Source organism: Orbicella franksi, chromosome 15 (assembly GCF_964199315.1).
Source record: "Orbicella franksi chromosome 15, jaOrbFran1.1, whole genome shotgun sequence".
NCBI lineage: Eukaryota > Metazoa > Cnidaria > Anthozoa > Scleractinia > Merulinidae > Orbicella > Orbicella franksi.
Window position 1 is genome coordinate 2,907,701 of NC_138159.1, and position 22,500 is coordinate 2,930,200.

Consider the following 22,500-nt stretch of genomic DNA (forward strand, 5'->3'; position numbering starts at 1 on the left):
CGATACAGTTTCTGATGGAGCTACAAAGAGATTAATATTGAATATTGAAAGGGCACAGCACCATTAACTGTCCCAAGGAATTTGAGTGCGATGTATTGAATACTTTTTGTGCGACGAGGGTTTAAAAGCTCAAAATTTTACAAAGAATGTATGAGCTCATTAGCGCTTTTGCCACACAGAAATTTTGATGTTTTTGAAAGCCAATTTCTCCTCGAATATTACACCCAAAGAAACAAAAATTTCGCCACTTACTGAGTTTCACAAGCTCTTTAAGTTTTTCTGGTAAAATCGTATCTAGCATGATGCCTTGTATGCACAAAGTCGTATGTTAATGAGGAAAAATGTAAACAATGACGTCAGCAAAGATTCGCTTATACACAGCGGCTTCCCTGTATTTTCATTGGCTGTATTTTCTACAGCATGGTATTAAATCTTGTATATAGTTTTCTTCAAAGTACATACAGACGCATCTGAATAAAGGAAACCCGTAAGGTTTGCACAAAAACAGAAAGTAATTTCATAATTATTATTTTTCCCAGCCTAGCTTTGTCACTATCCTTTAAATCAAGGTGGCAGCATAATGCCAGCAAAGAAATAAACAGCTCTCGTCTAAATTCCCTAACACCACCTAACCTGTGTGAGACAACAACAGGTGACATGAAACAGTATTTGCTACCGTGTGCTAACTGGAGGCCTTGCGGCCATCAAAGAAATAAAACGATACTCTCCTGACTATTTTACATGCCAGCCATGTAGAAAATTTATGCGTCCTGAGGCTAAGATGTAATTTTTTATTTCCTGCAGGAAAACGGCCATTGTCGGATAATAAAGTATGTGTAAGAAAAAAGGCTCAGCTTTCTCAGGGTTGGTTGAATGAGCTAGCACACAGGCATGCGTGAAAATACTCGCGCGTATCCTCGCGGGTCGAATCTTCTCTTGTGAGGTGATTTTTGCCTGGGGGTCACTCCCATATACATAAAGGACAGGGATGCTTGTCGTAAGTTTTGAAAATAATCCCTAAGAGGTACCAAGATCCTGTATTGTGGGCGTGGCTTGAAATTTTTTCACCCCTTAGAGGACCCAATTCTAAAACAACACATTATCTCCTGTCATATCTTTGTCGGCTCAATGCTCTAAAAGGTGCCAAAAAAAGCTCCTGCTGTGAACCTTTTAAGGCTGGACACCCTATGAGGTACCAAAACTGTGTTTTTAACCCCTAAAAGGTATGACAAGCAACCATGTCCTTTTTATGTGGGGGTCCCCCTGGGAATTTTTGTGCCCTCAACTAACACTGAGAAAAGTCAGCCATAGTTTAATAAAAAGTCAAGTAACTCACCCTCCAGTGACATTTGTATTGTGGATTTGCATAGTCTGACGTGGCATTTGACCCAGTGTTTGACCCAGTGTTTCAGGAAGAGTTTGAGGTAGTATTCTCCTAAAAGAGTTAGCAACGTCGCCATTATCAAAGGCAACCAGAAAAGTAATAGTGATGGCACACATAACCAGAAGACAAATGAGCAGTGTGCACTGCAGTGAAGTAGATGTCCCTGCCATAACTGAACAGCACCAGTACAGTCCACAAGAGATGACAACGAACTTGTGTGTAGAAGAACAAGACCTATTGTAACAATTTCTCTGGCTTTTAGAATAACAGCTCTGCTGTAGTCATCTTGTTCCACAGCAATTAATTTATCCCTTTCGAGGAGCCGAAAAATCTGTGTAAAATCAAGAATTTAAAACATTAACTTTATACGTTCAGGTGTTTCATTAACATTTTCAGCAGGAGGGTAACCAGTTTTCACAGGTGGGTAAAATTTTTTGAACTGAAATTCTTTTTGAGTAAAACTTTCCCCTTGATGCTCTAACCAGGTGGACCAAATTAACCTCACAACCAGTTAATTTACCTGGTGCCCCACTCTTAATGAGAGCCCTCCCTGTATATTGTGTAATTGTAATGAAGAGTAGCTGGTTTACGGGTAATAGGAGTAATGTTAACATATCTTGCAAATATGAATCATCTTAACAATTTTTTTTACCACAAAATGGCTGCGTTGTGTGTTTGTAACAAAGAGTAGCATGAATGAAAGCGCCCTTGCTGTTGCATGTAAAATTCAATTGAAAAACTGACACTACCAGTTGAAAAATACCAGAGAAAGATCAAACACATGTCAAAGTTGGTAGACATCATGTCCATACTATTCCAGAACTAATAAAAATTATAGATAAGGGTTTCAGTTTGAGGTATTCTCTGTTTTTTATGTTAGTGAGTTTGCACTGGTCAAGAAATGTACATGTAAAGAATCTTTCTCAAGACTTGTGAATTAGTTTGATTCCTTTCCAAAGCCTTTCTGAAATTTGAGTTGCCAAACTCAGGGGGTGACTTATCTGCGAGTGCAGCTTATCTGGTGACGTTTACAGTCACCATACTACATGTACTTTGTCAATGTGGTATTTCCATGTAAGTTCATCATCAATGTATAAGCCTAGGAATTTTTTACACTTAACTTGTGCAATTTCTGTTCATTTATTTTTATTGAAACCTTCTGATTTGTTTTTGATTTGATGTTTTCCCTCGAGACTTAAAACTATGAACTGTGTTTTCTAATATTCAAAGAGAGCTTATTTAGAGAAAACCAAGATGCAATGTTTTTAAGCTCATGATTCATGGTCTTGTTTAGAGTATCTATATTATTGTGACTAAAAAACAGATTTGTTTCATCAGCAAATAGAATAATTGATAAAATTTCTAGGCAGCTTGAAATGTCATTCATATATATTATTAATTAAGAAAAAGAAGGGGTCCCAGTACAGACCCCACGGGTACATCACATTTGATTGCAAAGCTAATAATATAATAATTATTATATAACTATATAGCGACAATAAAAGAAACTTCCTAGAAAAGCACAGGGATATTTTCATTATTTCCAAGGCTGGTAAATGAAACTGAACATGAGTTCATATCACCCATTTGATAATTCACGTTCATACTTCTTTGAGGTCTGGTTCCAACTTCCAACTGCTGAACCTAGCCTTATGCTCAATTGAGTTGAATGAAATAATTAAGTTGGCTGGTTGATTGAGGTGTCAACCCAACCGTGAACTTAATTACTAATTTGATACAATAATTGTGTAATCATTGTAATCAAAGATTTTGTCTCAAATTAGCAATTAAGTTCCACACCATTAGGTTTGACGTCTGAATCAACTGGCAACTGGCTGTTGACCTTCAGGGGTGCCTTCCAGAAAAATCTTTCTGTGCGCACTGCTTTAAAGAAACCCATCAGATGGTAAACTAATATTATTGTAAAGCTAATAAACTGCAGAATACAAAAATAACAATATATTTTAACTGCCATTTTTGTCTTGTTAGGCACATACAAGCCTTGAAATGCACAAACGACCTTACTTGCACAACTGAAATACCAGCCTTTGTGTTACCACGAACATCCAAACTGACTGGACCATATCACTCAGGTGATGAAGGGCTAAGCATGTAAGGCTTTTTCAATATTTCTATTGGTTACTTAGAAAATCCCTTTTGAAGTTGGACAATAGCAAATTTTCTGATTGCTGTTACTAGCTGGGACATCACAAGAAAAACTTTTTGCCTCACACACGTTGGTGCACTAACATCTGAAGAAAATTTTGGCCCAATTTTGTTAAAATCTGATTAATCTACATACCCGATTAATTCATTTGAATAGAGGTAATTCACACGAAAATAAACCTCAAAATTTTCGGCCTCCAAAGAAATTCACAGTTTTGGCGCCTCACTAAAGTGGTTGTCAATGCAGCCATTCCACCAACCAGTGAAACAAGACTTAGAACTCCCTAGCAAGTCTCGTGACAAAGAAGGCCACAGGAACACTTCCGGAGAAAGGTGCATAATTTATATTTACAAATGTGTGATTCATCAGCCTACACATGTATTTTCAACAAGTAAAGTTTGACATTTAAGCCGGCCGTGAAGGCATATTAATAGAAATTACTACATTACCATGGAGACATGAAAGTTAAATGTTCTGCTCTATAGAAATAAGCTGTATACGACGTGTGGGCCTATTGTGTACACAATTGCTTTAACAATGAAAGCCAAGCAATCAGCGAGATTCAATCAAGTTTGAGTGAAGCATTAATTACCTTAACTTTCAGTGGCGACCGATAAAATATTAATTGTATTTCACTATTGTGCACAGAAGTAATCTACATTTCTGAGCAAAATTCGGTTTAATTTGCCAAACTCTGCAATAAAATATTTGCGAGTTCGAACGAGATTTGAATCCGAAAAAAATTCTCAAATTCTCAAATTTTTCCATCGGCAGCCAAGGAAATCTGCATACGCATGTATAATTTTCGTCCTTTCATACGTGTCACGGTGCTTGTTTGGGAAAGCAATCACTTGCTCGAATCGAACATACCCAAAATAAAGGTATATTTCGCCGGGATATTTTAACATCTAAAGCAATACACAGCAACGCAATGGCTATTCGCTATTGAACACGAGCAATAAGCTTACCACTAGCATTATCGAACATCGAACCTTAAATGAACTACTTTAGGCATACATATCTTTATCGATCCAGGGTCATGCTGAAACAGCAACAGTTTTTTTGCACCTGACTATTTAAAATAACCAATGAGCTGTGATCCCTTACAAAAAGCAAGTTGGTTGTTGTAAAGGTCGCCATAAAATCGTACCAGGCCAGTCACCAGCCGGAGTGTCACTATCATAATATGTAATCCAATATGTAGAACTACTACAAGAACTAAGGCCCAGTTCAGACGTCGTGCTTCTGTCGTGTCGAACTAAATTGAAATTAGGTTTGACTCTAGCACGGCAGGAAAACAACTCTGATTCAGACGTCGTGCCAGAGTCGAATCAAATTCGGGATATACTGGTGCCTCGTAACAATTCTCCTCCTAACTCCCCGTGGGAACACAATCTTGCCAAAATACATAAATATAATTTATGAATTTTGTTTAGCGCGGCAGAAGCACGACGTTTGAATCACTGCCGTGCCAGATTCGTGTAGCACGGCAGAGCTTGTCGAACTTAATTGCTTGCCCAACTTAATTCAAAAGTTTGATTCAGACGCCGTGCTTCTGCCGTGCTTTTGTCGAACTTAATTCCTGAATTTAGTTCGGCACGGCAAAAGCACGACGTCTGAACTGGGCCTAAATCAAACACGAATACTTACAAAATCCTCGTCAATACCATTTACCGCTTTTAAGCAGTTGCAAGCAAGCTTTTTCCTCAAGATTTCCTCTGAAATCCACAGCACACTCGATTCAACACAAATAGTTCTGGAAAAAATGTTGTGCATCATGGGTAAACAATTTAAATATGCCCAGCTGGCCCGGGGGGTGACGTCGGGGAAACTTGTTTCGCTAACTTGCGTCTCAAACTCACGATTATATACACGTTCGCGTGGGACCAGAGCACTAAAAGTGCGCGGTGTTGTGTTACATTTTGGGCAATTGAGAATTTGAGCGCTCTGGAAGGCATTGAATGAATGTTAAAATAACGAAGGATAAAAACTCGCGACTAAATAGAACGTTATTTTTTTTAAAAATGAAACACAGGCGGCCCAAGCTCACAATGCGCGGAGTTATTATTATTTTTTTAATCTTTACGCGAACGTTCAGCGCGTGAAACGTGACATATTTACCGCCGACATCTACTATTACATATCGAGGTTATGCGAAACGTGAACGCCCGGGCGATGTGCGGGTATTCAGCGGGCATGCTTTTACATATATATGTTATTTGCCGGCTGGGAGGCGAGTAACTCAGATAGTGGACAAAGAAAGATTTATTAAAAAACAAATATTTTTCGAACTACTTTGTGTTACTTGCATTTATTTCACCAGTTAAGTTCTCCAAAATTGTTTTTGCGGTGTGAAATTTCGTGCGAAGTTTGAAGTTTTACTACAAAAACAATTTCTGTCAGTAGTTGCTTTTAAAATCACTTCGTCACTTTTCTACCGTAAATTGAATAGCAGAAAGCGAGGAAATTCGTTAAGTGTATTCCACAGAAATTCTTCTAAATACAGCAACGATCAGAGAGGTAAACTCGACTGAAATTGACTCAAATTTTACGGCGAGAGAAACACAGGATTACGCGCCATTACAGCGCCAAGCTACAAACAATTAAGCAAACTCTCACAACTTCAAAACACTCAATTGAATTTACTTACAGTGACTTTCCTTGCCATTTTAAAGTGAACAGAGACAAACTTGCGTTGACTAATCGTCGATGGATGTGTAAAAAAGGCAAAAGATTGACGATCACCGCTAACTTTTAGGAGCGACCTTTAGGCAGCGGGAAAAAAACCGGCCCGTGGGCCGTATCGTCACGTGCCTATGATTAGCCAATCAAATTCGAAGATTTAGGATTCCGTCCCGCTCAGATGCTTGAGAAAAAACTAAAAAAATATATTATGTAAGTGTCACGGAATATTTAAGTACCTTTCACACAGGCGCAAGCCTTTAAAGTTAATTACTTTATTTAGGTGTCATCAATTGTCATCAGATAACGCTTAAACCTTTCAAAAGTGTGCATTCGTTGAATGTTGCATACCTGGTATCATTTTTACCTCTGTTCGCGAATTTATGATACTCAATTCTTTTTTCCCTCTTCTGAACATAAGTTACATGCACGCCATTGCACGCGGACCGTCCGGCAAAAATTCATTACAATCGAATCGTAGCATTCCGAGTTCTGGATTTATGTAAAGCCTTTTTCCGAGGCATACTGAATACTTTGTCCCATCACTGTGGCAGCTGACTAAAGTTTAATTAATTTAACGGCAAAGAAAAAAAGAAGAGTATTTTCCTAGTTTCACTTTCAGGTTTACTGACATGGAAACTATGTAATATTATGCCGTGTTCAAAACAAGTGGAAAGAGGCTCAAGAATTTACAAATGGAATTAAGACTCGTTTCAAAACAAAAATATTGTTTAAGACAGATAATATGTGGGTAGTTTATAATGCAATTAACTATAAAAATGGTTGTCAATGGGGGCAAAAAAAGAATGGCTGTGAGAGGACTTTGGAATAACTGACACCGAGGCAGTTCGCATGGAAATATTGGGCGCACCCGTCGCAACCCACCCAGTCTTCTCCGTCATCATCTAGGCAAATCTTGCATAAATTCGCATTCCTCCTGCACGTAAGATTACAGCAGGTTTTATTATGACATCAATGCCATGGACAGGAAGTCGTTTTCAGCATATTGCTCATATCAAGCATAAAGCCGACCATACCTCATCATATCGATCACTATAATATGAACCAAGAAGTGTGCATGCCATTCTTTCCCTCTCCAGCCTCATAGAGAACTTCCTATTGTAGTCAAGTCCTTCTGCTAGCCATCTCGCAAACTACAGCATAATAGGTAAAAGACAGCAATGGCAATGAGAGTTATTTAGTCAACAGAACACAAGTTAAATTTTGTTGTTTGCGAGGTCTTCCTGTAATATACTGAGAAAATTACCAAGCAAATTATGACTCCGCAGTTGTAACCATCCTCCTGGTGATAGTGAAGAGGTTCAACACAAGGCCATTCTGTGTATTTCCATCCGGTCTTTACATCGATCAGTTGACTGCAAGAGCGGATAAAGGATTAGGAATGCATAGAATAAGTCCCCGACACTTAACTAAATCAGAAATTGTCACATAGTAACTGCTTTGAAAGTAGAGCTTCTATGTCAGATATGGGCACCTTATATTTTCAATCAAGGAGCGTAGCCTGTCGTTGCCATTCATCTTCCTCTCCTTTGAAAGCAGGGGATCAAAGTACAACCGCCTGTAAATGGAAGACGAAATTGATAAAAACCACCACGACCAAGATTTTGTTGTTAAATTAACGGAACATACCAGAAGGGTCCAGTGTCGGGTTGTACTGAATATTCATTGAGACGACCATAATTTCAACGTCCTGAAAGTTTACACCTTTCCACAGGCGACGCGTGCTGCCGCCCATAGACACTATTTGGAATACAGTTGTGTCTGCGGCAAAAAAGTTGTTATTTTCAATCTCTACAGACCACAGGTAAGCCTCTATAATCTGTTGGTGAAATCAGAATGATATGTTATAACCAAGAAAAGTAGGATTATATTTTTACACGGGTACGATCATCCAGGGATATCTAGGAGCATATGCTTCACATGAATGTGTTTGCATTCCGAGAAGGTGGTTGAAGACGCCTACAAATTGTGGACGACCATGTTTTTGTAAAAAGTAACCACTTCGACGAAATAACGAATAGTACTTTCCAAGTTAATCCGACGTAAAGGAAGAAATATAAACTTCGAAATATACAAAAGCAACGCTAACCGGGAGCCAGTATTTCCAGACAAAGGAGGCAGGTAAGTTGGTGGCATATATATGTAAGTAAATAAATAAATAATTAAATAAATAAATAAATGATTAATTAAGTATTTAATGAAGCATACCGTGGACATGAGCCATCCGGGAGTATGATCAGGTACGCTTTCTTGCACTTTCTTCTCTTCTCTTAGAGTCTGCTCACTTGGTGGTATGGAAGTCCAAAAGTCTCCCACTGTAATTTTGGTTGGCCCATAAACTCGCATCACATCTGTCACCGCCAATCTACAGTTAATGGCCTGCCTTATCCTATCGAATAAGGCAACATCTTTGGGGTGATCTTCTTTGTGGAGATGATTGCTAGACGAATAAATAAGATAAAACGTAACATAAATACACCGACACGAGAAGACACGCATAACTTAGAATGCAGAAGTATTTATGACCGTTCCTTGTAAAAGAGGCTACTTACTTGGTAACTTGACCAGGACCCAGCGTATCAACATTTTCATTGACATCGATCACATGTTCGCGATCATCTGGGCGTTCTTTCGCAATTTTGTGGTCCGTTGTAGTAGACTAATGGAAACAAATTAGCAGAGTCAGGTTAGCACTATTTATATTACTTTTTGCGGCTTTACGGGATCATGTCCGCTCAATTTACTTTATTGCACGGTTCGATTGCATTGACTAGATACTTACCTTGGAGACATGAACCGCTGCTAATTTGTGACGCTTCACTGGTGGCTCAAAGTTATCATCTTCAGTAAAGTCAAAACTAACTGCACTCTGGGGAGCTTTGCTTGACTTTAATCCTGTTGCCCGTTTCAATCGTCTGCGAAGAGGTAACTTGGAATGAAAAACTTTGTGGTATTCCACGTTTTTTAGTTTCAGCTTTCGCTTTCGTGGGCTTTGACGAATTGGGAGCCCTTATTGTTTTATGCAAGCAGTATCCATGGTTGTGACCACATTCTTCAAAGAATCAAGGGCTGTTTGAAGGACACTAACATCTTCAACGAGATAAGTCAGATCGGATATGCATTTGACTTTCTCCTTGAGTGCCCCTTTCAGCATAATCTCTTTTTCATCCTCCTTTTCCCTCGCAACATCCATTTTGGGGTCTTCTTCACCATGTTCGACATGTACCTCTTCATCATGTAGTTCTTCATCTTCGTCGACTGTGATTGGATCTTGGCGGCCTCCCTCTACCTTATCAACATTGTCATTGTTAGATACAGCTTCATCGAGCTTTGATGCTACTTCCAGTTCCAGATGGCCAGTGTCCAGTGTAATGAAAACACTGTTACGGTAATGTGACGGAAGACTCTCAAAGTCCCATTCATCGGCGAAAAAATTGAAGACGCCAAAGAAGTGCTTGCATGGAGAGTGAAATTTTTCCCACTGCTCACACGTGCAGTTAGGCTCACTTAATTTGACCTCGTGAAAGCGGTTGTGCTGCAATGAGCTACGTACAGAGAAAACATCCTTTACCATGTCGACACATTCAACATCGCATTCCCTCAAGTTACCAGAGCTGAACTTTGCTCTAAGACAATGCTTGATGAAATGTGGCGGCCGATTATGCAGGTATGATGGCATTGTCGAGTTGAATCTCCTGTATGCGCTGCTCAGCTGCAGATTACGCTGTAGGTACCTTTGATGACAGTCAGGGACGTACCTCTCAACTAACATCAGAGAGATTCCATATACGGACTTATCCAACGAGAGCGGTAGGTACTCATACTTCAAAGTCTTATTCTGGGCCTCCGTTCCATTGTTAGTATCGCGACGTTGAGTATTTGCCGCTTTCTCGTGCATTTTGCCCAACGGAAAGAACACGAAAGCCACACGTTGTCGACGTACGTTTGCACGTTTGATTTTTCTTTATACAAAGGCAGGTTCTTCAGGGAAGCTACTGCAGAATCGTAGTATTTGCGAGTGGTCGCGTTCGTAACACGCTTCAAGTGAGCCAGTAGCTCCTCCTGCTCCAGGGAATTGAAACCGTTTTTACTCTTCCTCACCCATCGCTGCCATGCCTGCAACCTGTGAAAATCACAAATGTAGGCAGTTGCTCCAGGAAACTGCTCTTCAATGGCGCCTATTTCGACGGTGGAGAAGTCAACCATGAAGTATATGGGCTGCCAAAGGGGATTCCATGTTTTTAAAATAGACAACGCCTCGCTGATCGACTGCTGATCTTCATACTGCGTCATGAATTCGGCAACCACCTTGTAATCGACATTTGTCCTTACGCATACGAAGAACAAGGGAATAGCATACTTTGTCGTTTTGTACGTGGCATCCATGAAAACCAGCTCTGAACCATATCTTTGTGACAGACGCTGTTGCTACTCTTCCTGGTGAATAAACAGAAAGTTTTGCTGCGGCTGGTCTTCCTCTGCCTTCTTGTCCTGGGCCTCTTCGGTTTGCTTGGCATGATGGGGCCTGAAGAAGAACCTGCTTGATGGTGATTTTTCTTGCCACTCCTCAATTTTTCTCCCCAAAGACTCTTGGTCATCTTTGCAGTACTTTTGGGCAGCTATGGCTCGCGAAACGTGGTTCCGAAGATCTCTTTGGTAGGATGATATCTCCGATTACTTAAGCGTGGCCGCTTATCCACAGGAACCCCACCAAAAAGCTCTTTTTCGACGGAATCTGCGATGCTGCGCTTTACTTCGCCGATGTTGGTCACGCCCTTGCTTACTAGCTCGAAGATTTTTTCGATAATTCGCTTATCTATATTTTGATTTACACCAACGGTCTCACCAATGGGATGCCCTTTGTGGAGAGAAGAAAGAGGTATACGAATGTAATGACGTACAGTTGTTTTCTCTTGTACTCCATCCTGTAAATCTATCTTCAGCAGTTCTTTGCCACTTTTTTCTTTGCCGATCGCAAGCTGTTCTCAGTGTCACAACTCGTCGCATCTACTCCATAGTCTTCGAATACCATTACGTCACGGACTCGAATCTGAGCAGGGCATTCTAGTTTTCTGCTTCCCTGTATCTTTAATCGTTTCTTCATGTTGTAATCATGTTCCCCTGGTTCCTCGGGTTTCCAACCACCCCGCGCATCCTATCGAAGAAAAAGACAGAGCCGACTTCTTACTTTGAAATAAGCAAAGAACTCAAGATTCTGATTATGTGAGCACATTATGAATAATCACACTCGTCACTTACTTTAAGGGGTCCATGCAAGCAATGCCACGTCTGTGATGCAAGAATCCGAAATGGGCGACCCCCAAAATAGATGGGTACATTTCCCCTCTTGTCCTCCCATACCGGCGGCGCTATTGCAAATAATAGATATCACATGAATAAGTTTAAAACTGGAGTGCTTCCATTAATTAGAACATGTTTTCTTGTGTGAAGGATAGGTCTAAAAATATAGTCGTTCATTTTCTCCTAAGGTCACTCGACCCATGACCCCATGAAAGGCGACTACAGGCTACTTTTATAGCAGAAACAGCGAGATACCACATCTTGTCTAACGGCCATTTATCAAACTCCTGCAGTTATTGTCAGTAAAAACTGCAAATAAATCCCCAATTAACCGGCCACTTCTATTAAGGTATTAGGCGGCCGCGACCACCTTTTTGGTCGTCCCGATCAGGGTTTTCTTTTGTCTTAAGCCTTTCTAAGCGGCCACACAAAACTTATCAGGCGTAGTTAGGTTTTGTTAATATGTTTTGGACAAGGCGCTGACAGATAAGAGCTAGTCCGAAATGAGTGGCGACTGATAAAAACGTTAAAGTACATGTTAAGTGAGTTCAGTAAGAAATTAGCCTGTGGGTAAAAAACAAAAAAGATATCCAAAGTACACATTCTACTAAGTTTCGTGCTAATTCCTGACGAACCGCTATGAAGCAACCAACCTCTATTAAGCGGCTACTCACAAATCCCGGAAGGTGGCCTCTTAATAGCGTCTTGATTGTTTTTTTTTTTATATAATATCATGAAATACATGCATACTGTACCTGTTGAGGAATAGCGCTTATGATTATCTTCCTTACTATGGCGCTCTGACAGAACAAAGCACCTTGAATTCGATGACATATGTTCTTCGAGAAATTCTTTAAGAACACCCTCGAAAAAACCAAAGACATAGCCATTTTCCTTTCTATAATCATGCAAATGCAGACGGAGATATTCTTCGTCCTCTTTGTCCGCCATATTTACATTTTACGCGGGAAAAGTATGTCTTGTTACGTATGTGCATGTGAAATGTCCTTTAAACAACGTATTTTCATATAAAAGTCTGTCCGCTGAATACCCCACACTCCGCCCGGGTGTTAATTTTTCGGGCATGTACTAAAACCCGAAACAACGAAACGAAACCACCAAAACAAGCGAAACGACCGAAACGAGTAAAATAGTAAGTAAATAAATTAAAAAGTTAAAAAAACAGCCTTGATCTCTAGCACGTTACTATGGCAGCCGGATTTCGTACCCAGATCCTGCTCTTAAGCCACATGTGTGACATCGTGACATCACAAACCTGAAAGGTGGATGAGCGCAAGCGTGTCGAGCAGGAAGACGTCCATTCTCGTCCCCAGAGCCTCCGTTTCTTTTGGTCACGTGGTCGGAGAAACGGAGGACTCTGGTAGCAGCCATTACCGGATGTCCGTAAATCACAGACATCCGGTAACGCATGCGTAATTTTGGCCTACATATCTGCTCATGCTCAGAAACTAATCCTGAGGGAGGGGAGAGAGGAATAGACAGTATTCTTTAGATGTAAACAGATCGGAACGCTGACATGTGTTTTCACTTCGCTGAAGTTAGGTGATTTAGAGTTAAAAAGAGAGTAGAAAGCGGCCTTAAATGCCGTCGCCGCTTCAAACACGATTGCCAGCTTGTGTAATATTTCACCAACGGGTTTCGCGGTGCATTTTGTGGTGGACCGTCTAGAAAAATTCAGGAATCGATAGCTGTGTTCTTGTTGTTTCTTCTCTTCATATTCGATAAAAAGGAGAAGTTTAAAGAGCGAGGTGCAGTTGTGAAAGCTTTCAAGCAACGTAATCAGGATACGGCATGTATTACGTCTATCGATGACACGGTAAAATTTGTTTATGGACACACGGAAGCGTTTGTGGAAATCAGCCGTGGAAATTGCATCACTGACCAGAGGATTTAAATATAAGCCGTGCTGATAGATGAAGAGAAAATTTTTTTAATGGTAAGAACTATTTACTTCCTGGTTATTTACATAGGTTTGTAAGCTGTAGCAGAATAATAATGTGTTGAACTCAGGAAAGTTTTGTTGTATTGGAGTTTTGCTCATGTTTCCTTGCAAGGAATATGTAATAAAGGTGCTCACTTTCATATGATCTTTCATGTCCTCATTTTTTCAAGTAACCCCATTCTGTTCTATTTTTTTTACAAAAAAGGGTCTTACACAATCAACAGATCATTAAACTGTCAAATTAAATCAATCGATCAACTTTTATTGTGCATTATTTACAGAATTAATTTACATCAGTATTATAATTAAATAAATATGAGAAGAGAAATCTATTTTGCATATGGCTATGGAAAGAATAAAAAACTATGTGTGTGGTAACCAGGGTATAGGGTAGCAATTGGCCTTTTGAAGTGGTTACTACCTTGTTAAGAAAAACGCCAAGAAAAAAATAAAAGTCCTATGCCAGTTGTTATCGAGTGGTTATATATGTGTGCTGGGGGCTTCCATAATGGCTCTGCAGCAATTTTAATTAGCTTATCTGGAACATCCAATGATGATTTTTGTACATTCAGGCTTGAGAAAAGCCTGTAGACATTACAAGACTAGATATAGGGCTATTCCACCATTTTGTCCCCCATCCCCCACTGCTTTTGTCGATGTAATTGTTTTTGTTCATTTTATACCTTTCAACCAGCTTATATAAAGCTTAATCTTTTGGGTGCTTTCAACAACAACAACAACACCAATTTATTTCAGTATTCCCATATGAGTACATGGTGTTACGAAAAATATAATACAGCTAAAATGATGTAACTATAACATTAGTATCTGGCATTGGTATACATGTAGAGGTTCCTGATGTGAAGAGAGTGATTCATATTGGTGTGCCTCAATGTACATTAAGGAAGATTTTTTTTTAGGAAACTGCATGAACAAAATGAATGGGAAACAATGCAATGTCATTGCTCTTTTACAATTCATGTTACTTCATGGTAATAAGGCTCTTCAGCCTGTTATACAACCATGTGCAACAACAAATCTCAATGTATACTTTCTACGTCTTGTGGTTGATCAGAACATCAGCCACATAGCTTTACTATCAACAATGGAGAGTTCTTTCTCCATCTCCTTTTTTTTCAGTATTATTTATTGAACTGCAAGAACAACATTCCTATTTGAATTATCCATAAATGGTCATCCTTTGAGGAATTTATGTAGCACTATTATGGTCTGAAAATTAACAAAGAATAGTAAATAATGGCAGGAAATAAATTATCTTTCAAAGGCTAACAAAAAGATTATGACATTTTTCTTATGGGGATATTAATGTAACTCTGTACACCTTTAATGTTTGATTTGTTTTTAGTAGAGATAATTCCCACATTATATTTGGAAACCCACTAGTCCTGATGATGCGTTATCAGTTATACATGTATAAATAATTGTCTCTTATATTTGTTCACAGTTATTTGCATGGATGATAAATTATTGTTATTTACTGATTAATGTTATTGTGACAGAATAAAGTTTTGCTAGTTGCAGTTGCTTCCTAACTAAAGTGGGGAGAGAGGAAAGGGCCTCAAATTTCAGCTATGGTTATCTATGGTTATTTTCCTTTACACATCATTTCCACAAGTAAATTATAAAAAAAAATAATAATAAATTTGGGTGAAGGCTCTAAAGCAAACTAAACTCTTGCCTGACCACAAAAGGTTTGTTCGTGTTTTTGGGGGGTAGACTATAGGGGAGGTCTCAATAATAAAGAGAGGGGAGCTAAAAAAAAAAGATATTATATATATCTATAACAGCAGAAGCTTCTTAACAGATAGTAAAAGATACATACATAACAATGTGTGGAAGAAACAAACCAAACTTCATGTTCAGACCATTTGCTACATCATCCAGGTACGTAGCAGAGTATTATAACACGGACCTTTGACTCATTTTGGCAATTTAATATCAATACATTTTGGACTGCTAGAATCTGATCTCCTTGATCTTTCAGAGAGAGAAAAACACACTCACCTTCGCATTTCCAGTGCCACATTTGCTTAGCAAGAGTGATATTTCTTCGTCTTTTCACCTGGCTCTAAGTTTCCTTTTGAGCTTTTCATAAAGGAAGACGAACGTTTCTTAAAACCCACTGCCGATTCGAAGTTAATTTTATGATTTCTTGGGGTATGGTCAGCGACAAAGTAATTGTTGTATTAGCTGGTTGATTCTCAGAGTTCTAAACGTTTCTTCCCACCTTCTCCGCTGCTACAACAAAGGACGATGATTACGATCGTGAATGACATCGTCGCAGGCAACGTACTCCTTTGGTTACGTGGAAACTTTAACGATTCCTTCGGATCGATCGGGAAAGGTCACCATTCGTTTTTTCGTAAAGCACGCCAGTGTACATGCCATTAGGGACAGCGCGTCTCCCAACCCCAAAATGCATCGGGAACGAAAGAATATCGAGATCGAAATGTATTGTGGGCCAAAATATTATCAGATAGTGGGAGCCTGGTCTCTAACACTTGAAACGCCTGGTTGATTTCAGCTTTAAAACGCAGTTAGCGACCACCAGCCCACGTTTTCTCGAAATATTTCTGAAAGGAAACACAAATTATCCCTCGAACGTCTCAGTCACAGAAATTTTTGCTCATCAGATCAGTTGTGCACCACGGTATTCATTATCTTGCAATTCATTGACCTATTTGTTACCAGTAAACGAACCTTAGCTTGTGTTGTGTATGTAGAAATTATATGTAGTTTCTTTCATTTGATTAACAATAATCGTAACGGCTTGTCGTATATTTAATGCAGTAATACAGAACTTCATACCGTAATCCCATTATAATTCCACACACATACCAACACTGAAAGCCTGAAAATATATAATATAATATATAATAATATTTATCTGTTTTTTTTGTTTCTGCATGTAATGTTTGTTTCAGATTTGTTGCTTAAAAGCAGTAAAAACTCTAGAACAATATGAAATAACTATAAGACAATATTGAAATGACAATAGATGTCAGACATGTACTCAGAGTCCAATTTTCCTTAGAATGTTACTCGAGCCATGTATGGCAAAAAAATATTAAATTAATAGTAAACTTGTTGCAAAATCAATATAGTTCGCACTGTGCCGTTCAGAACTTACATGTACATGTACAAGCATATATCTGTGGTGGGGATCAAGTTGATAAAAATCCTACGGAAATGAGCTGATTGATCAAATATTTATGCAAAGCACGATGCCCAGTATTGTGATAGCTCACTGAAATTAAATGTGTGAAACACAAGACTAGTTTCACCTCATGCCAATAATGATTTCACATGCTTATCCCTGTTCTATTTAACAGAACATCAAAAACATGGTCTAATATTATTATTAATACAAGCTGCTGGAATAGTCTTGAATGACTGCTCTGTCCTTTTTTTGCTAATAATAAAATGATTTCAATTGAAAGAGACCTGGCATGTTCCATATAGGTCATCCAGAAACAGTTAGAATCAGCTTTTAAAATTTCACTAGTCTGACCTGTAATGATTTCATATATTTTCTAGTGTGAAAATGTTTCCTGCACTAAATGCCCTAAATAATGATATCATCTTCTCTATTTAGCACAGCATCAAACAAACAATTTTGCCAAGGGACCTGTAGATCCAGGTTTTCATTATCCCTGGTGATCTTTTTCATTTTGATAGAAGTAAATTATGATGATGTTCTTCACAATGAAGAAGCTAAAGACCTGTGGATAACATAAGCCAATATCATAAGCCAATATGGCAGTAGCCTGCTAGAAGGCTAGTGTCAGGTTGCACAGTTATCTCTAGCTGTTCAAATCGTCACGAAAACATGTACAGCCTGCTACTGATCATATCACAAGGGCCATTTTAGAGATGAAAACTTAGGTCAAAAGGTTTCTAAAAGCACTCTTCTATCTTTGTACTACACTAACCACATGTCCTGCATTTTTCATGGGGCAGTGCATTTGGTTCATGTTAGAAGGAGTATTCCTTCCCAACATTGTTGTCTTTCTGTTGTTAAAGGATTTTGTGTTTGCAAACATGTGTTGTAAATATCAGAATAGTACTGGAAATGGGTCATGAAATAGGGTTTTACACATAATGCTCAAATTTGTTGTCGTTATGCAAATGCTTGATGATCAAAAAATCTCACTATATATTATGCTCAAAAGACATCGGCCAGTTTTTGTCACTGTTATTCCCGCATAATGCTAGATTCTTTTGCCTCGCTATTATGCTCAAAATAATGCCAGCACAATGTGTAAAACCATATAATGACCACTAATGGGGGTGAGGGAAAGATGGAGTGGTCATCAGTGGAAGTTGTGGCACTTCCACAATAAACAAACTAAAAATTTGTTTCACACTGACAAGAATACGGCTTCGTCTCTGCTCATGGGCAACACAAAATATAACCAGTATTGGGTCAGGTGTTGTAAGAAGATCGATTCTTTGATCACTGGACCCGTTAACCATCAGAAAAGAGGGCTGTGCAAGGCTACCACAGCTGCGTTTACCAGAGTAATAACGCCACATATATCAGTGCAACTCTGCAGGGAATAGTTACGGCATCGCCAATCACATTCATGACCCTGCCAATTAGTCACACTGGGAGAGTGGGCAAGCACCAAATGACTCTTTTTGTGCATTCCAACTTCTGGAATGTACCGTGCAAAATCATTGATGACATCAATGATGTCTGGGGGAGGTTGCCAAGCCAGCATCTTACAGTATATGATCTTCATGAAAGGTCGCAGCTCAACATCTACCAGTACCCAATGATTACCACCATTTTGAGGGTTGCCAATGAAAGTTTTGTCATTCCTTTGTCCCACATTCAGAGTGAAAACCAGCCTTTTTAATGGTCCAGGGTTAAGTAACTTAGCTTTCCTCATCATCTCGTTGTGGATATTAACAACAACATTGGGCATAGTAGCATGGTATCATTTTGCATGTCATTAAGCTGTTTTAAAACCCATGTGACGTGATCAGTATAGACCCAGCCTTGCATTGCCGATGCAGCAAGACAGGCAAGCTCATCTGCAGTCAATCCTGTTAATTAGTAACAACATGATATACTTTTCATCTGGCTTTATTAAATATTTCCTAAGGGAGTGGGGTAATAGACCTCAAAAAGTAGAGTTGGAGTGGGCTGCTAGCGGACAAAGATATGTATATAAGATTATAAATTTCTAAGCATCACTGCTTTCTAATTCAACAAAACTGTGATACTGTATTGGAGATGGCATCCCCCAACCCCCCCCCCCCCTCCCCACCCCCTTTCCACCCTTCCACACCATGTCTAAAACCCTAATCGCATTTTTTCAGCTACAAAATAAGCATATCCCATATTCTATTTTACATCATTTTACTTTTTCGGGCCCGTGCACGCATTTTCGTTTTGTTTATCTTTAAATTACATAAACTTTATTGCATATTTTAGCCGGTTCCAGTACTAGTTCAGGATATACCTGGAAAAATAAGCCTACACATCACGACATCACTCCACATGAAGTCATTTCTTAATTTTCTTTAAAAAAAACTTACCATAACTTGGTAGCATATCGTCAGTAGGATTGTCCCGGATCATGGCTTTGAATTTGTCGATCGATTTCTCGCCGAGTTTTGGGCTGGCGAAAAGCTTTCGAAAACCACCTCATCTCAGTATTGTAAGCACTGGGTTTGCCCTGTCGACAGCTCAACTTTGCAAGGATCATTCTATACATAAATATTGAACAATGCTTGGAGCAATTCAAGTGAAAAATTTTATTCAGGATTTACCTTACCCGCTAAAAATGATAAAATTAACCAGGCCTACTAATGTTAGAGACCAGGTTCTCGCTGTCTTGTTATATTTTGGTCCATAATACATTTCGACCTCGATATTCTTTCGTTTCCAAAGCATTTTGGGGTTGGGAGACGCGCTGTCCCTAATGGCATGTCGCCAGTGTCAACTGAGCGAAGGTGCCGCCATCTGGGCCGGAAGTAAAATGGAATGCGTAGAGGTTTGTAATTTTCATTTCTGCTGCGCATTCATTTTTTGTCAGCCAATGAAAAAATTCGAATTTTTGGGTGCGTTCAGAGCTACTCGTCAACGACATTTTAAGACGAGTAGCACTGGGGACGAGAATGGAAGACGTCGAGGAAAAGGTAGGTATTTTCTAGCTAAAACAAGAAATCTAATTTCAAAGAATGGTTTTCTGGTCGTATCGTGCATGGATTCTTAGACGGTGGCGAATCGAATGGTCTTTTCGAGAATGACTTTGAGCATTCTTCGTGCGAACCAGGACTTTCTCTAATATATATCTCTAAAGAAAAACGAGGGCGACTTGACAGGCTTTAATCATATTAACGTCAGGCCTTCGTGACTCCTGCAGTTCTCAAAGTAATTTCTTATTAGGCGCTCAGCTCTTCACGGATATTCTTGAGATTGTTTTTCCGTACATCCTGGGCTCGGCGTTGTCGATTCGACACCGCCTAAGAATCCACGATACGACCAGAAAACCTTTCTTTAAAATTACATTTCTTGTTTTAGCTAGAATGCCATTCAAAATGTGAAAAGTACTCACCTTTTTCTCGATGTCTTCGTGGTCGTCGTCGACACCCTTGCGCTCATCTATCTTTCAGGTTTGAGATGTAACGATGTCACTCATGTGGAACTGGGTACGAGATCAGGCTGCCATAATAACGTGCAGAGATCAAGGCTGTTTTTGTTAACTTTTTCATGTATTTACTTATTATTTTACTCGTTTCGGTCGTTTCGCTCGCTTCGGTGGTTTCGTTTCGCTCGTTTCGTTTCGTTGTTTGGGGTTTTAGTACATACTGTTTCGTTGATTAATATTAACTTCGTTTATTGACATTTGATTATTTAATTAGTCGCGTGATTGACAGCCGATGGCGTAATCGCTAAGTAAGTTGATCATTAAGTTAGAATGACACGTTTTAAAAACCACGAAATCAGAGACAAAGGTCATAAAAGCGTTTTGTACCTTACGTTGAACATCGCTAACCTGTAGTGTTTTACTGCTCGATCTGCTGACCCGTTTTGCTGACCTGTTACCGAAATAAGTTTGACTGGATATCGCCACAGAAGTAAGTGACCGTTTGTTTATGTAATCCGTTGAATTTTGAGAATTATATTTTCCATGCAATTTCATGAATCGCTCGCTATTAGGTTTTGTAAGAATTATGTATCTTATGTATCTTCCTTATAGATCGAATAAAACAATATAAAGATTATACGATTCCGTATCCAGTCATTCATCCGAGTACCATCTTTTCCCCTGGACCAAACATTCGATTTCTATTGCTGACACGAAGGGACTGAGGGATAGATGGTTGATGGTTCCCACGTGCTTTGACCTGAGTGGAAAGTAGACACGTAGCCCGATAATGGCCGAAGAAGAGTTGAAAGAAGCGAAGAAAACCCGGAGGAACGCAAAGGCAGCCCTCACAAGATGTGGTAACTGGTTAACTAGCGTAATTGAAGTTAAAAGACCAGGATCAGAGGTAAGAGAAGCCTTAGATAAAGTCGAGAAAGCGTACAATGACCTGGTAGTCAAGCATGAAGGCTACACGAAACTCATAGATGATGATACGAAGTTTGAAGAAGCTGAAATTTGGATGGAAGAATGTCAGGGTTCCTTCATGAACTATGTTATGCGAGCTAAGATGTATTTTGAAAGTTTAGTTAGCCAAGAGCAACAAACGTTGGAAAATGGTACAAATACTGAGAAAACTGGGAGTAATGAATCAAACACCAGCGGAATTTCAAGTATGCAATCTGGAACGGATGTGGTTTCCGGTCCCACCTTTAATGATAATGAACAGACCCCTACTGTTAATGCTGGGCAGGAAAACTCACAACCACCCCTAAGTAATGGTAATAATAGTTTGAATGGAAATGTACAAGTTCCAGATCTCGTTAATGATCCCAGTACTTCAAGTAACGCCTGCGGTTTTAAGATGGAAAAGCCAAAATTGCCAAAGTTCGCTGGAGACGTGAGAGAGTATGCGATTTTTAAAGCAGATTTCAAACACGCAATTGAAGCCCGGTACACCAAACGAGATTCAATCACGTTTTTACGTACATGTCTCCACGGAAAGCCCCTGGACTTAATTAAAGGGATTGGCACAGATTATGATGCCGCTTGGGAATATTTGGATTCCATTTACGGCGATCCGCGATTCGTCTCGGACACCATAACACAAGATATTGTTAAGTTCCGCGCGCTGCAAGACGGAGAAGATGCTAGATTTTGTGATCTAGCACACTTAGTTAGGCGGTGTTTTAACACTCTAAAGGAAGTGGGCGTTCCCAGCGACATGGATAACAGCCACATGTTGTCCATTATTGAACAAAAAATGTGCGCTGACGATCGGAAAGTGTGGTCTAGAGAACTGGAACGAGACGGAAAGAAGGCGACATTACAAGGACTCATAGGCTGGATGACAGTGGAGATGAAGTCACGCATGCGTGCAACAGCGCCATTGAGAACCGGTTCAAGCACCCGTTCAGTTAATCATTTCTTGAAAGATGACAGCAGTAAAGGTAACGCAACATGGCACAAATGTTGGATGTGTCGAAACTCAGCCCATTGGCCAGGCCAATGTCAGAAGTTCGCTGCTCTCGGTGTCGACGAGCGACTCAAGATAGCCAAAGAGAACCACGTGTGCTTCGGGTGCCTGAAAAGGGCCGGAAGAGAACACAGAATGGAAAACTGCACTCGAAGACAGCGTTGCACAAAACAGGAAAACGGAAAACAATGCGAACATTATCACCATCCACTCCTACACAAAAGCAACGCGATCAGATTAGGAGTAGCGGCTGTCGCGGCCGGTAAGGGGGCTCTTCTTCCAGTTATGTCAGCAATCATTCACGGTCAGAACGGAATCCACAAGAAAGGAAATATCCTCCTCGATACTGGCGCTCAAGTAAGCCTTATCCGGTCCGACATTGCG

The 22,500-nt window shown here is 39.6% G+C and overlaps 4 protein-coding genes and 1 pseudogene across 6 annotated transcripts in view; 2 read left to right on the top strand and 3 right to left on the bottom strand.

Moving 5' to 3' along the window:
• Positions 1-5,419, bottom strand: part of LOC145469868 (galactosylceramide sulfotransferase-like) — a 12,404-nt gene extending 6,985 nt beyond the window's left edge. Inside the window, exons 1-2 of one of the 3 annotated variants that reach the window (XM_081453679.1) lie at positions 5,202-5,419; positions 1,337-1,715 (exon numbers count right to left, since the gene is read on the bottom strand). In XM_081453679.1, the coding sequence (XP_081309805.1) occupies positions 1,337-1,554 (218 nt within the window). In that variant the 5' untranslated portion in view covers positions 1,555-1,715; positions 5,202-5,419. Of the gene's footprint in view, positions 1-1,336; positions 1,819-5,201 lie in introns of those variants that run through there. The other 2 variants (XM_081453681.1, XM_081453680.1) reach the window with 2 other exon arrangements.
• The window catches only part of LOC145469870 (uncharacterized), an 89,653-nt gene that overhangs the window by 35,592 nt on the left and 31,561 nt on the right, over positions 1-22,500 (top strand). The gene's annotated exons all lie outside the window — the stretch shown is intronic.
• On the bottom strand, positions 7,110-8,819 carry LOC145469874 (uncharacterized). Its single transcript, XM_081453686.1, has 4 exons — positions 8,463-8,819; positions 7,729-7,812; positions 7,501-7,609; positions 7,110-7,387 (listed from the first exon to the last, which is right to left on the bottom strand). The coding sequence occupies exons 2-4, from the start codon at positions 7,770-7,772 to the stop codon at positions 7,244-7,246; spliced, it is 297 nt and encodes a 98-aa protein (XP_081309812.1). The 5' UTR covers positions 7,773-7,812; positions 8,463-8,819; the 3' UTR covers positions 7,110-7,243.
• Positions 10,080-12,859, bottom strand: LOC145470508 (uncharacterized). Its single transcript, XM_081454318.1, has 2 exons — positions 11,514-12,859; positions 10,080-11,409 (listed from the first exon to the last, which is right to left on the bottom strand). The coding sequence occupies exon 2, from the start codon at positions 10,638-10,640 to the stop codon at positions 10,080-10,082; it is 561 nt and encodes a 186-aa protein (XP_081310444.1). The 5' UTR covers positions 10,641-11,409; positions 11,514-12,859.
• The window catches only part of LOC145470510 (uncharacterized), a 4,491-nt pseudogene continuing 2,859 nt past the window's right edge, over positions 20,869-22,500 (top strand).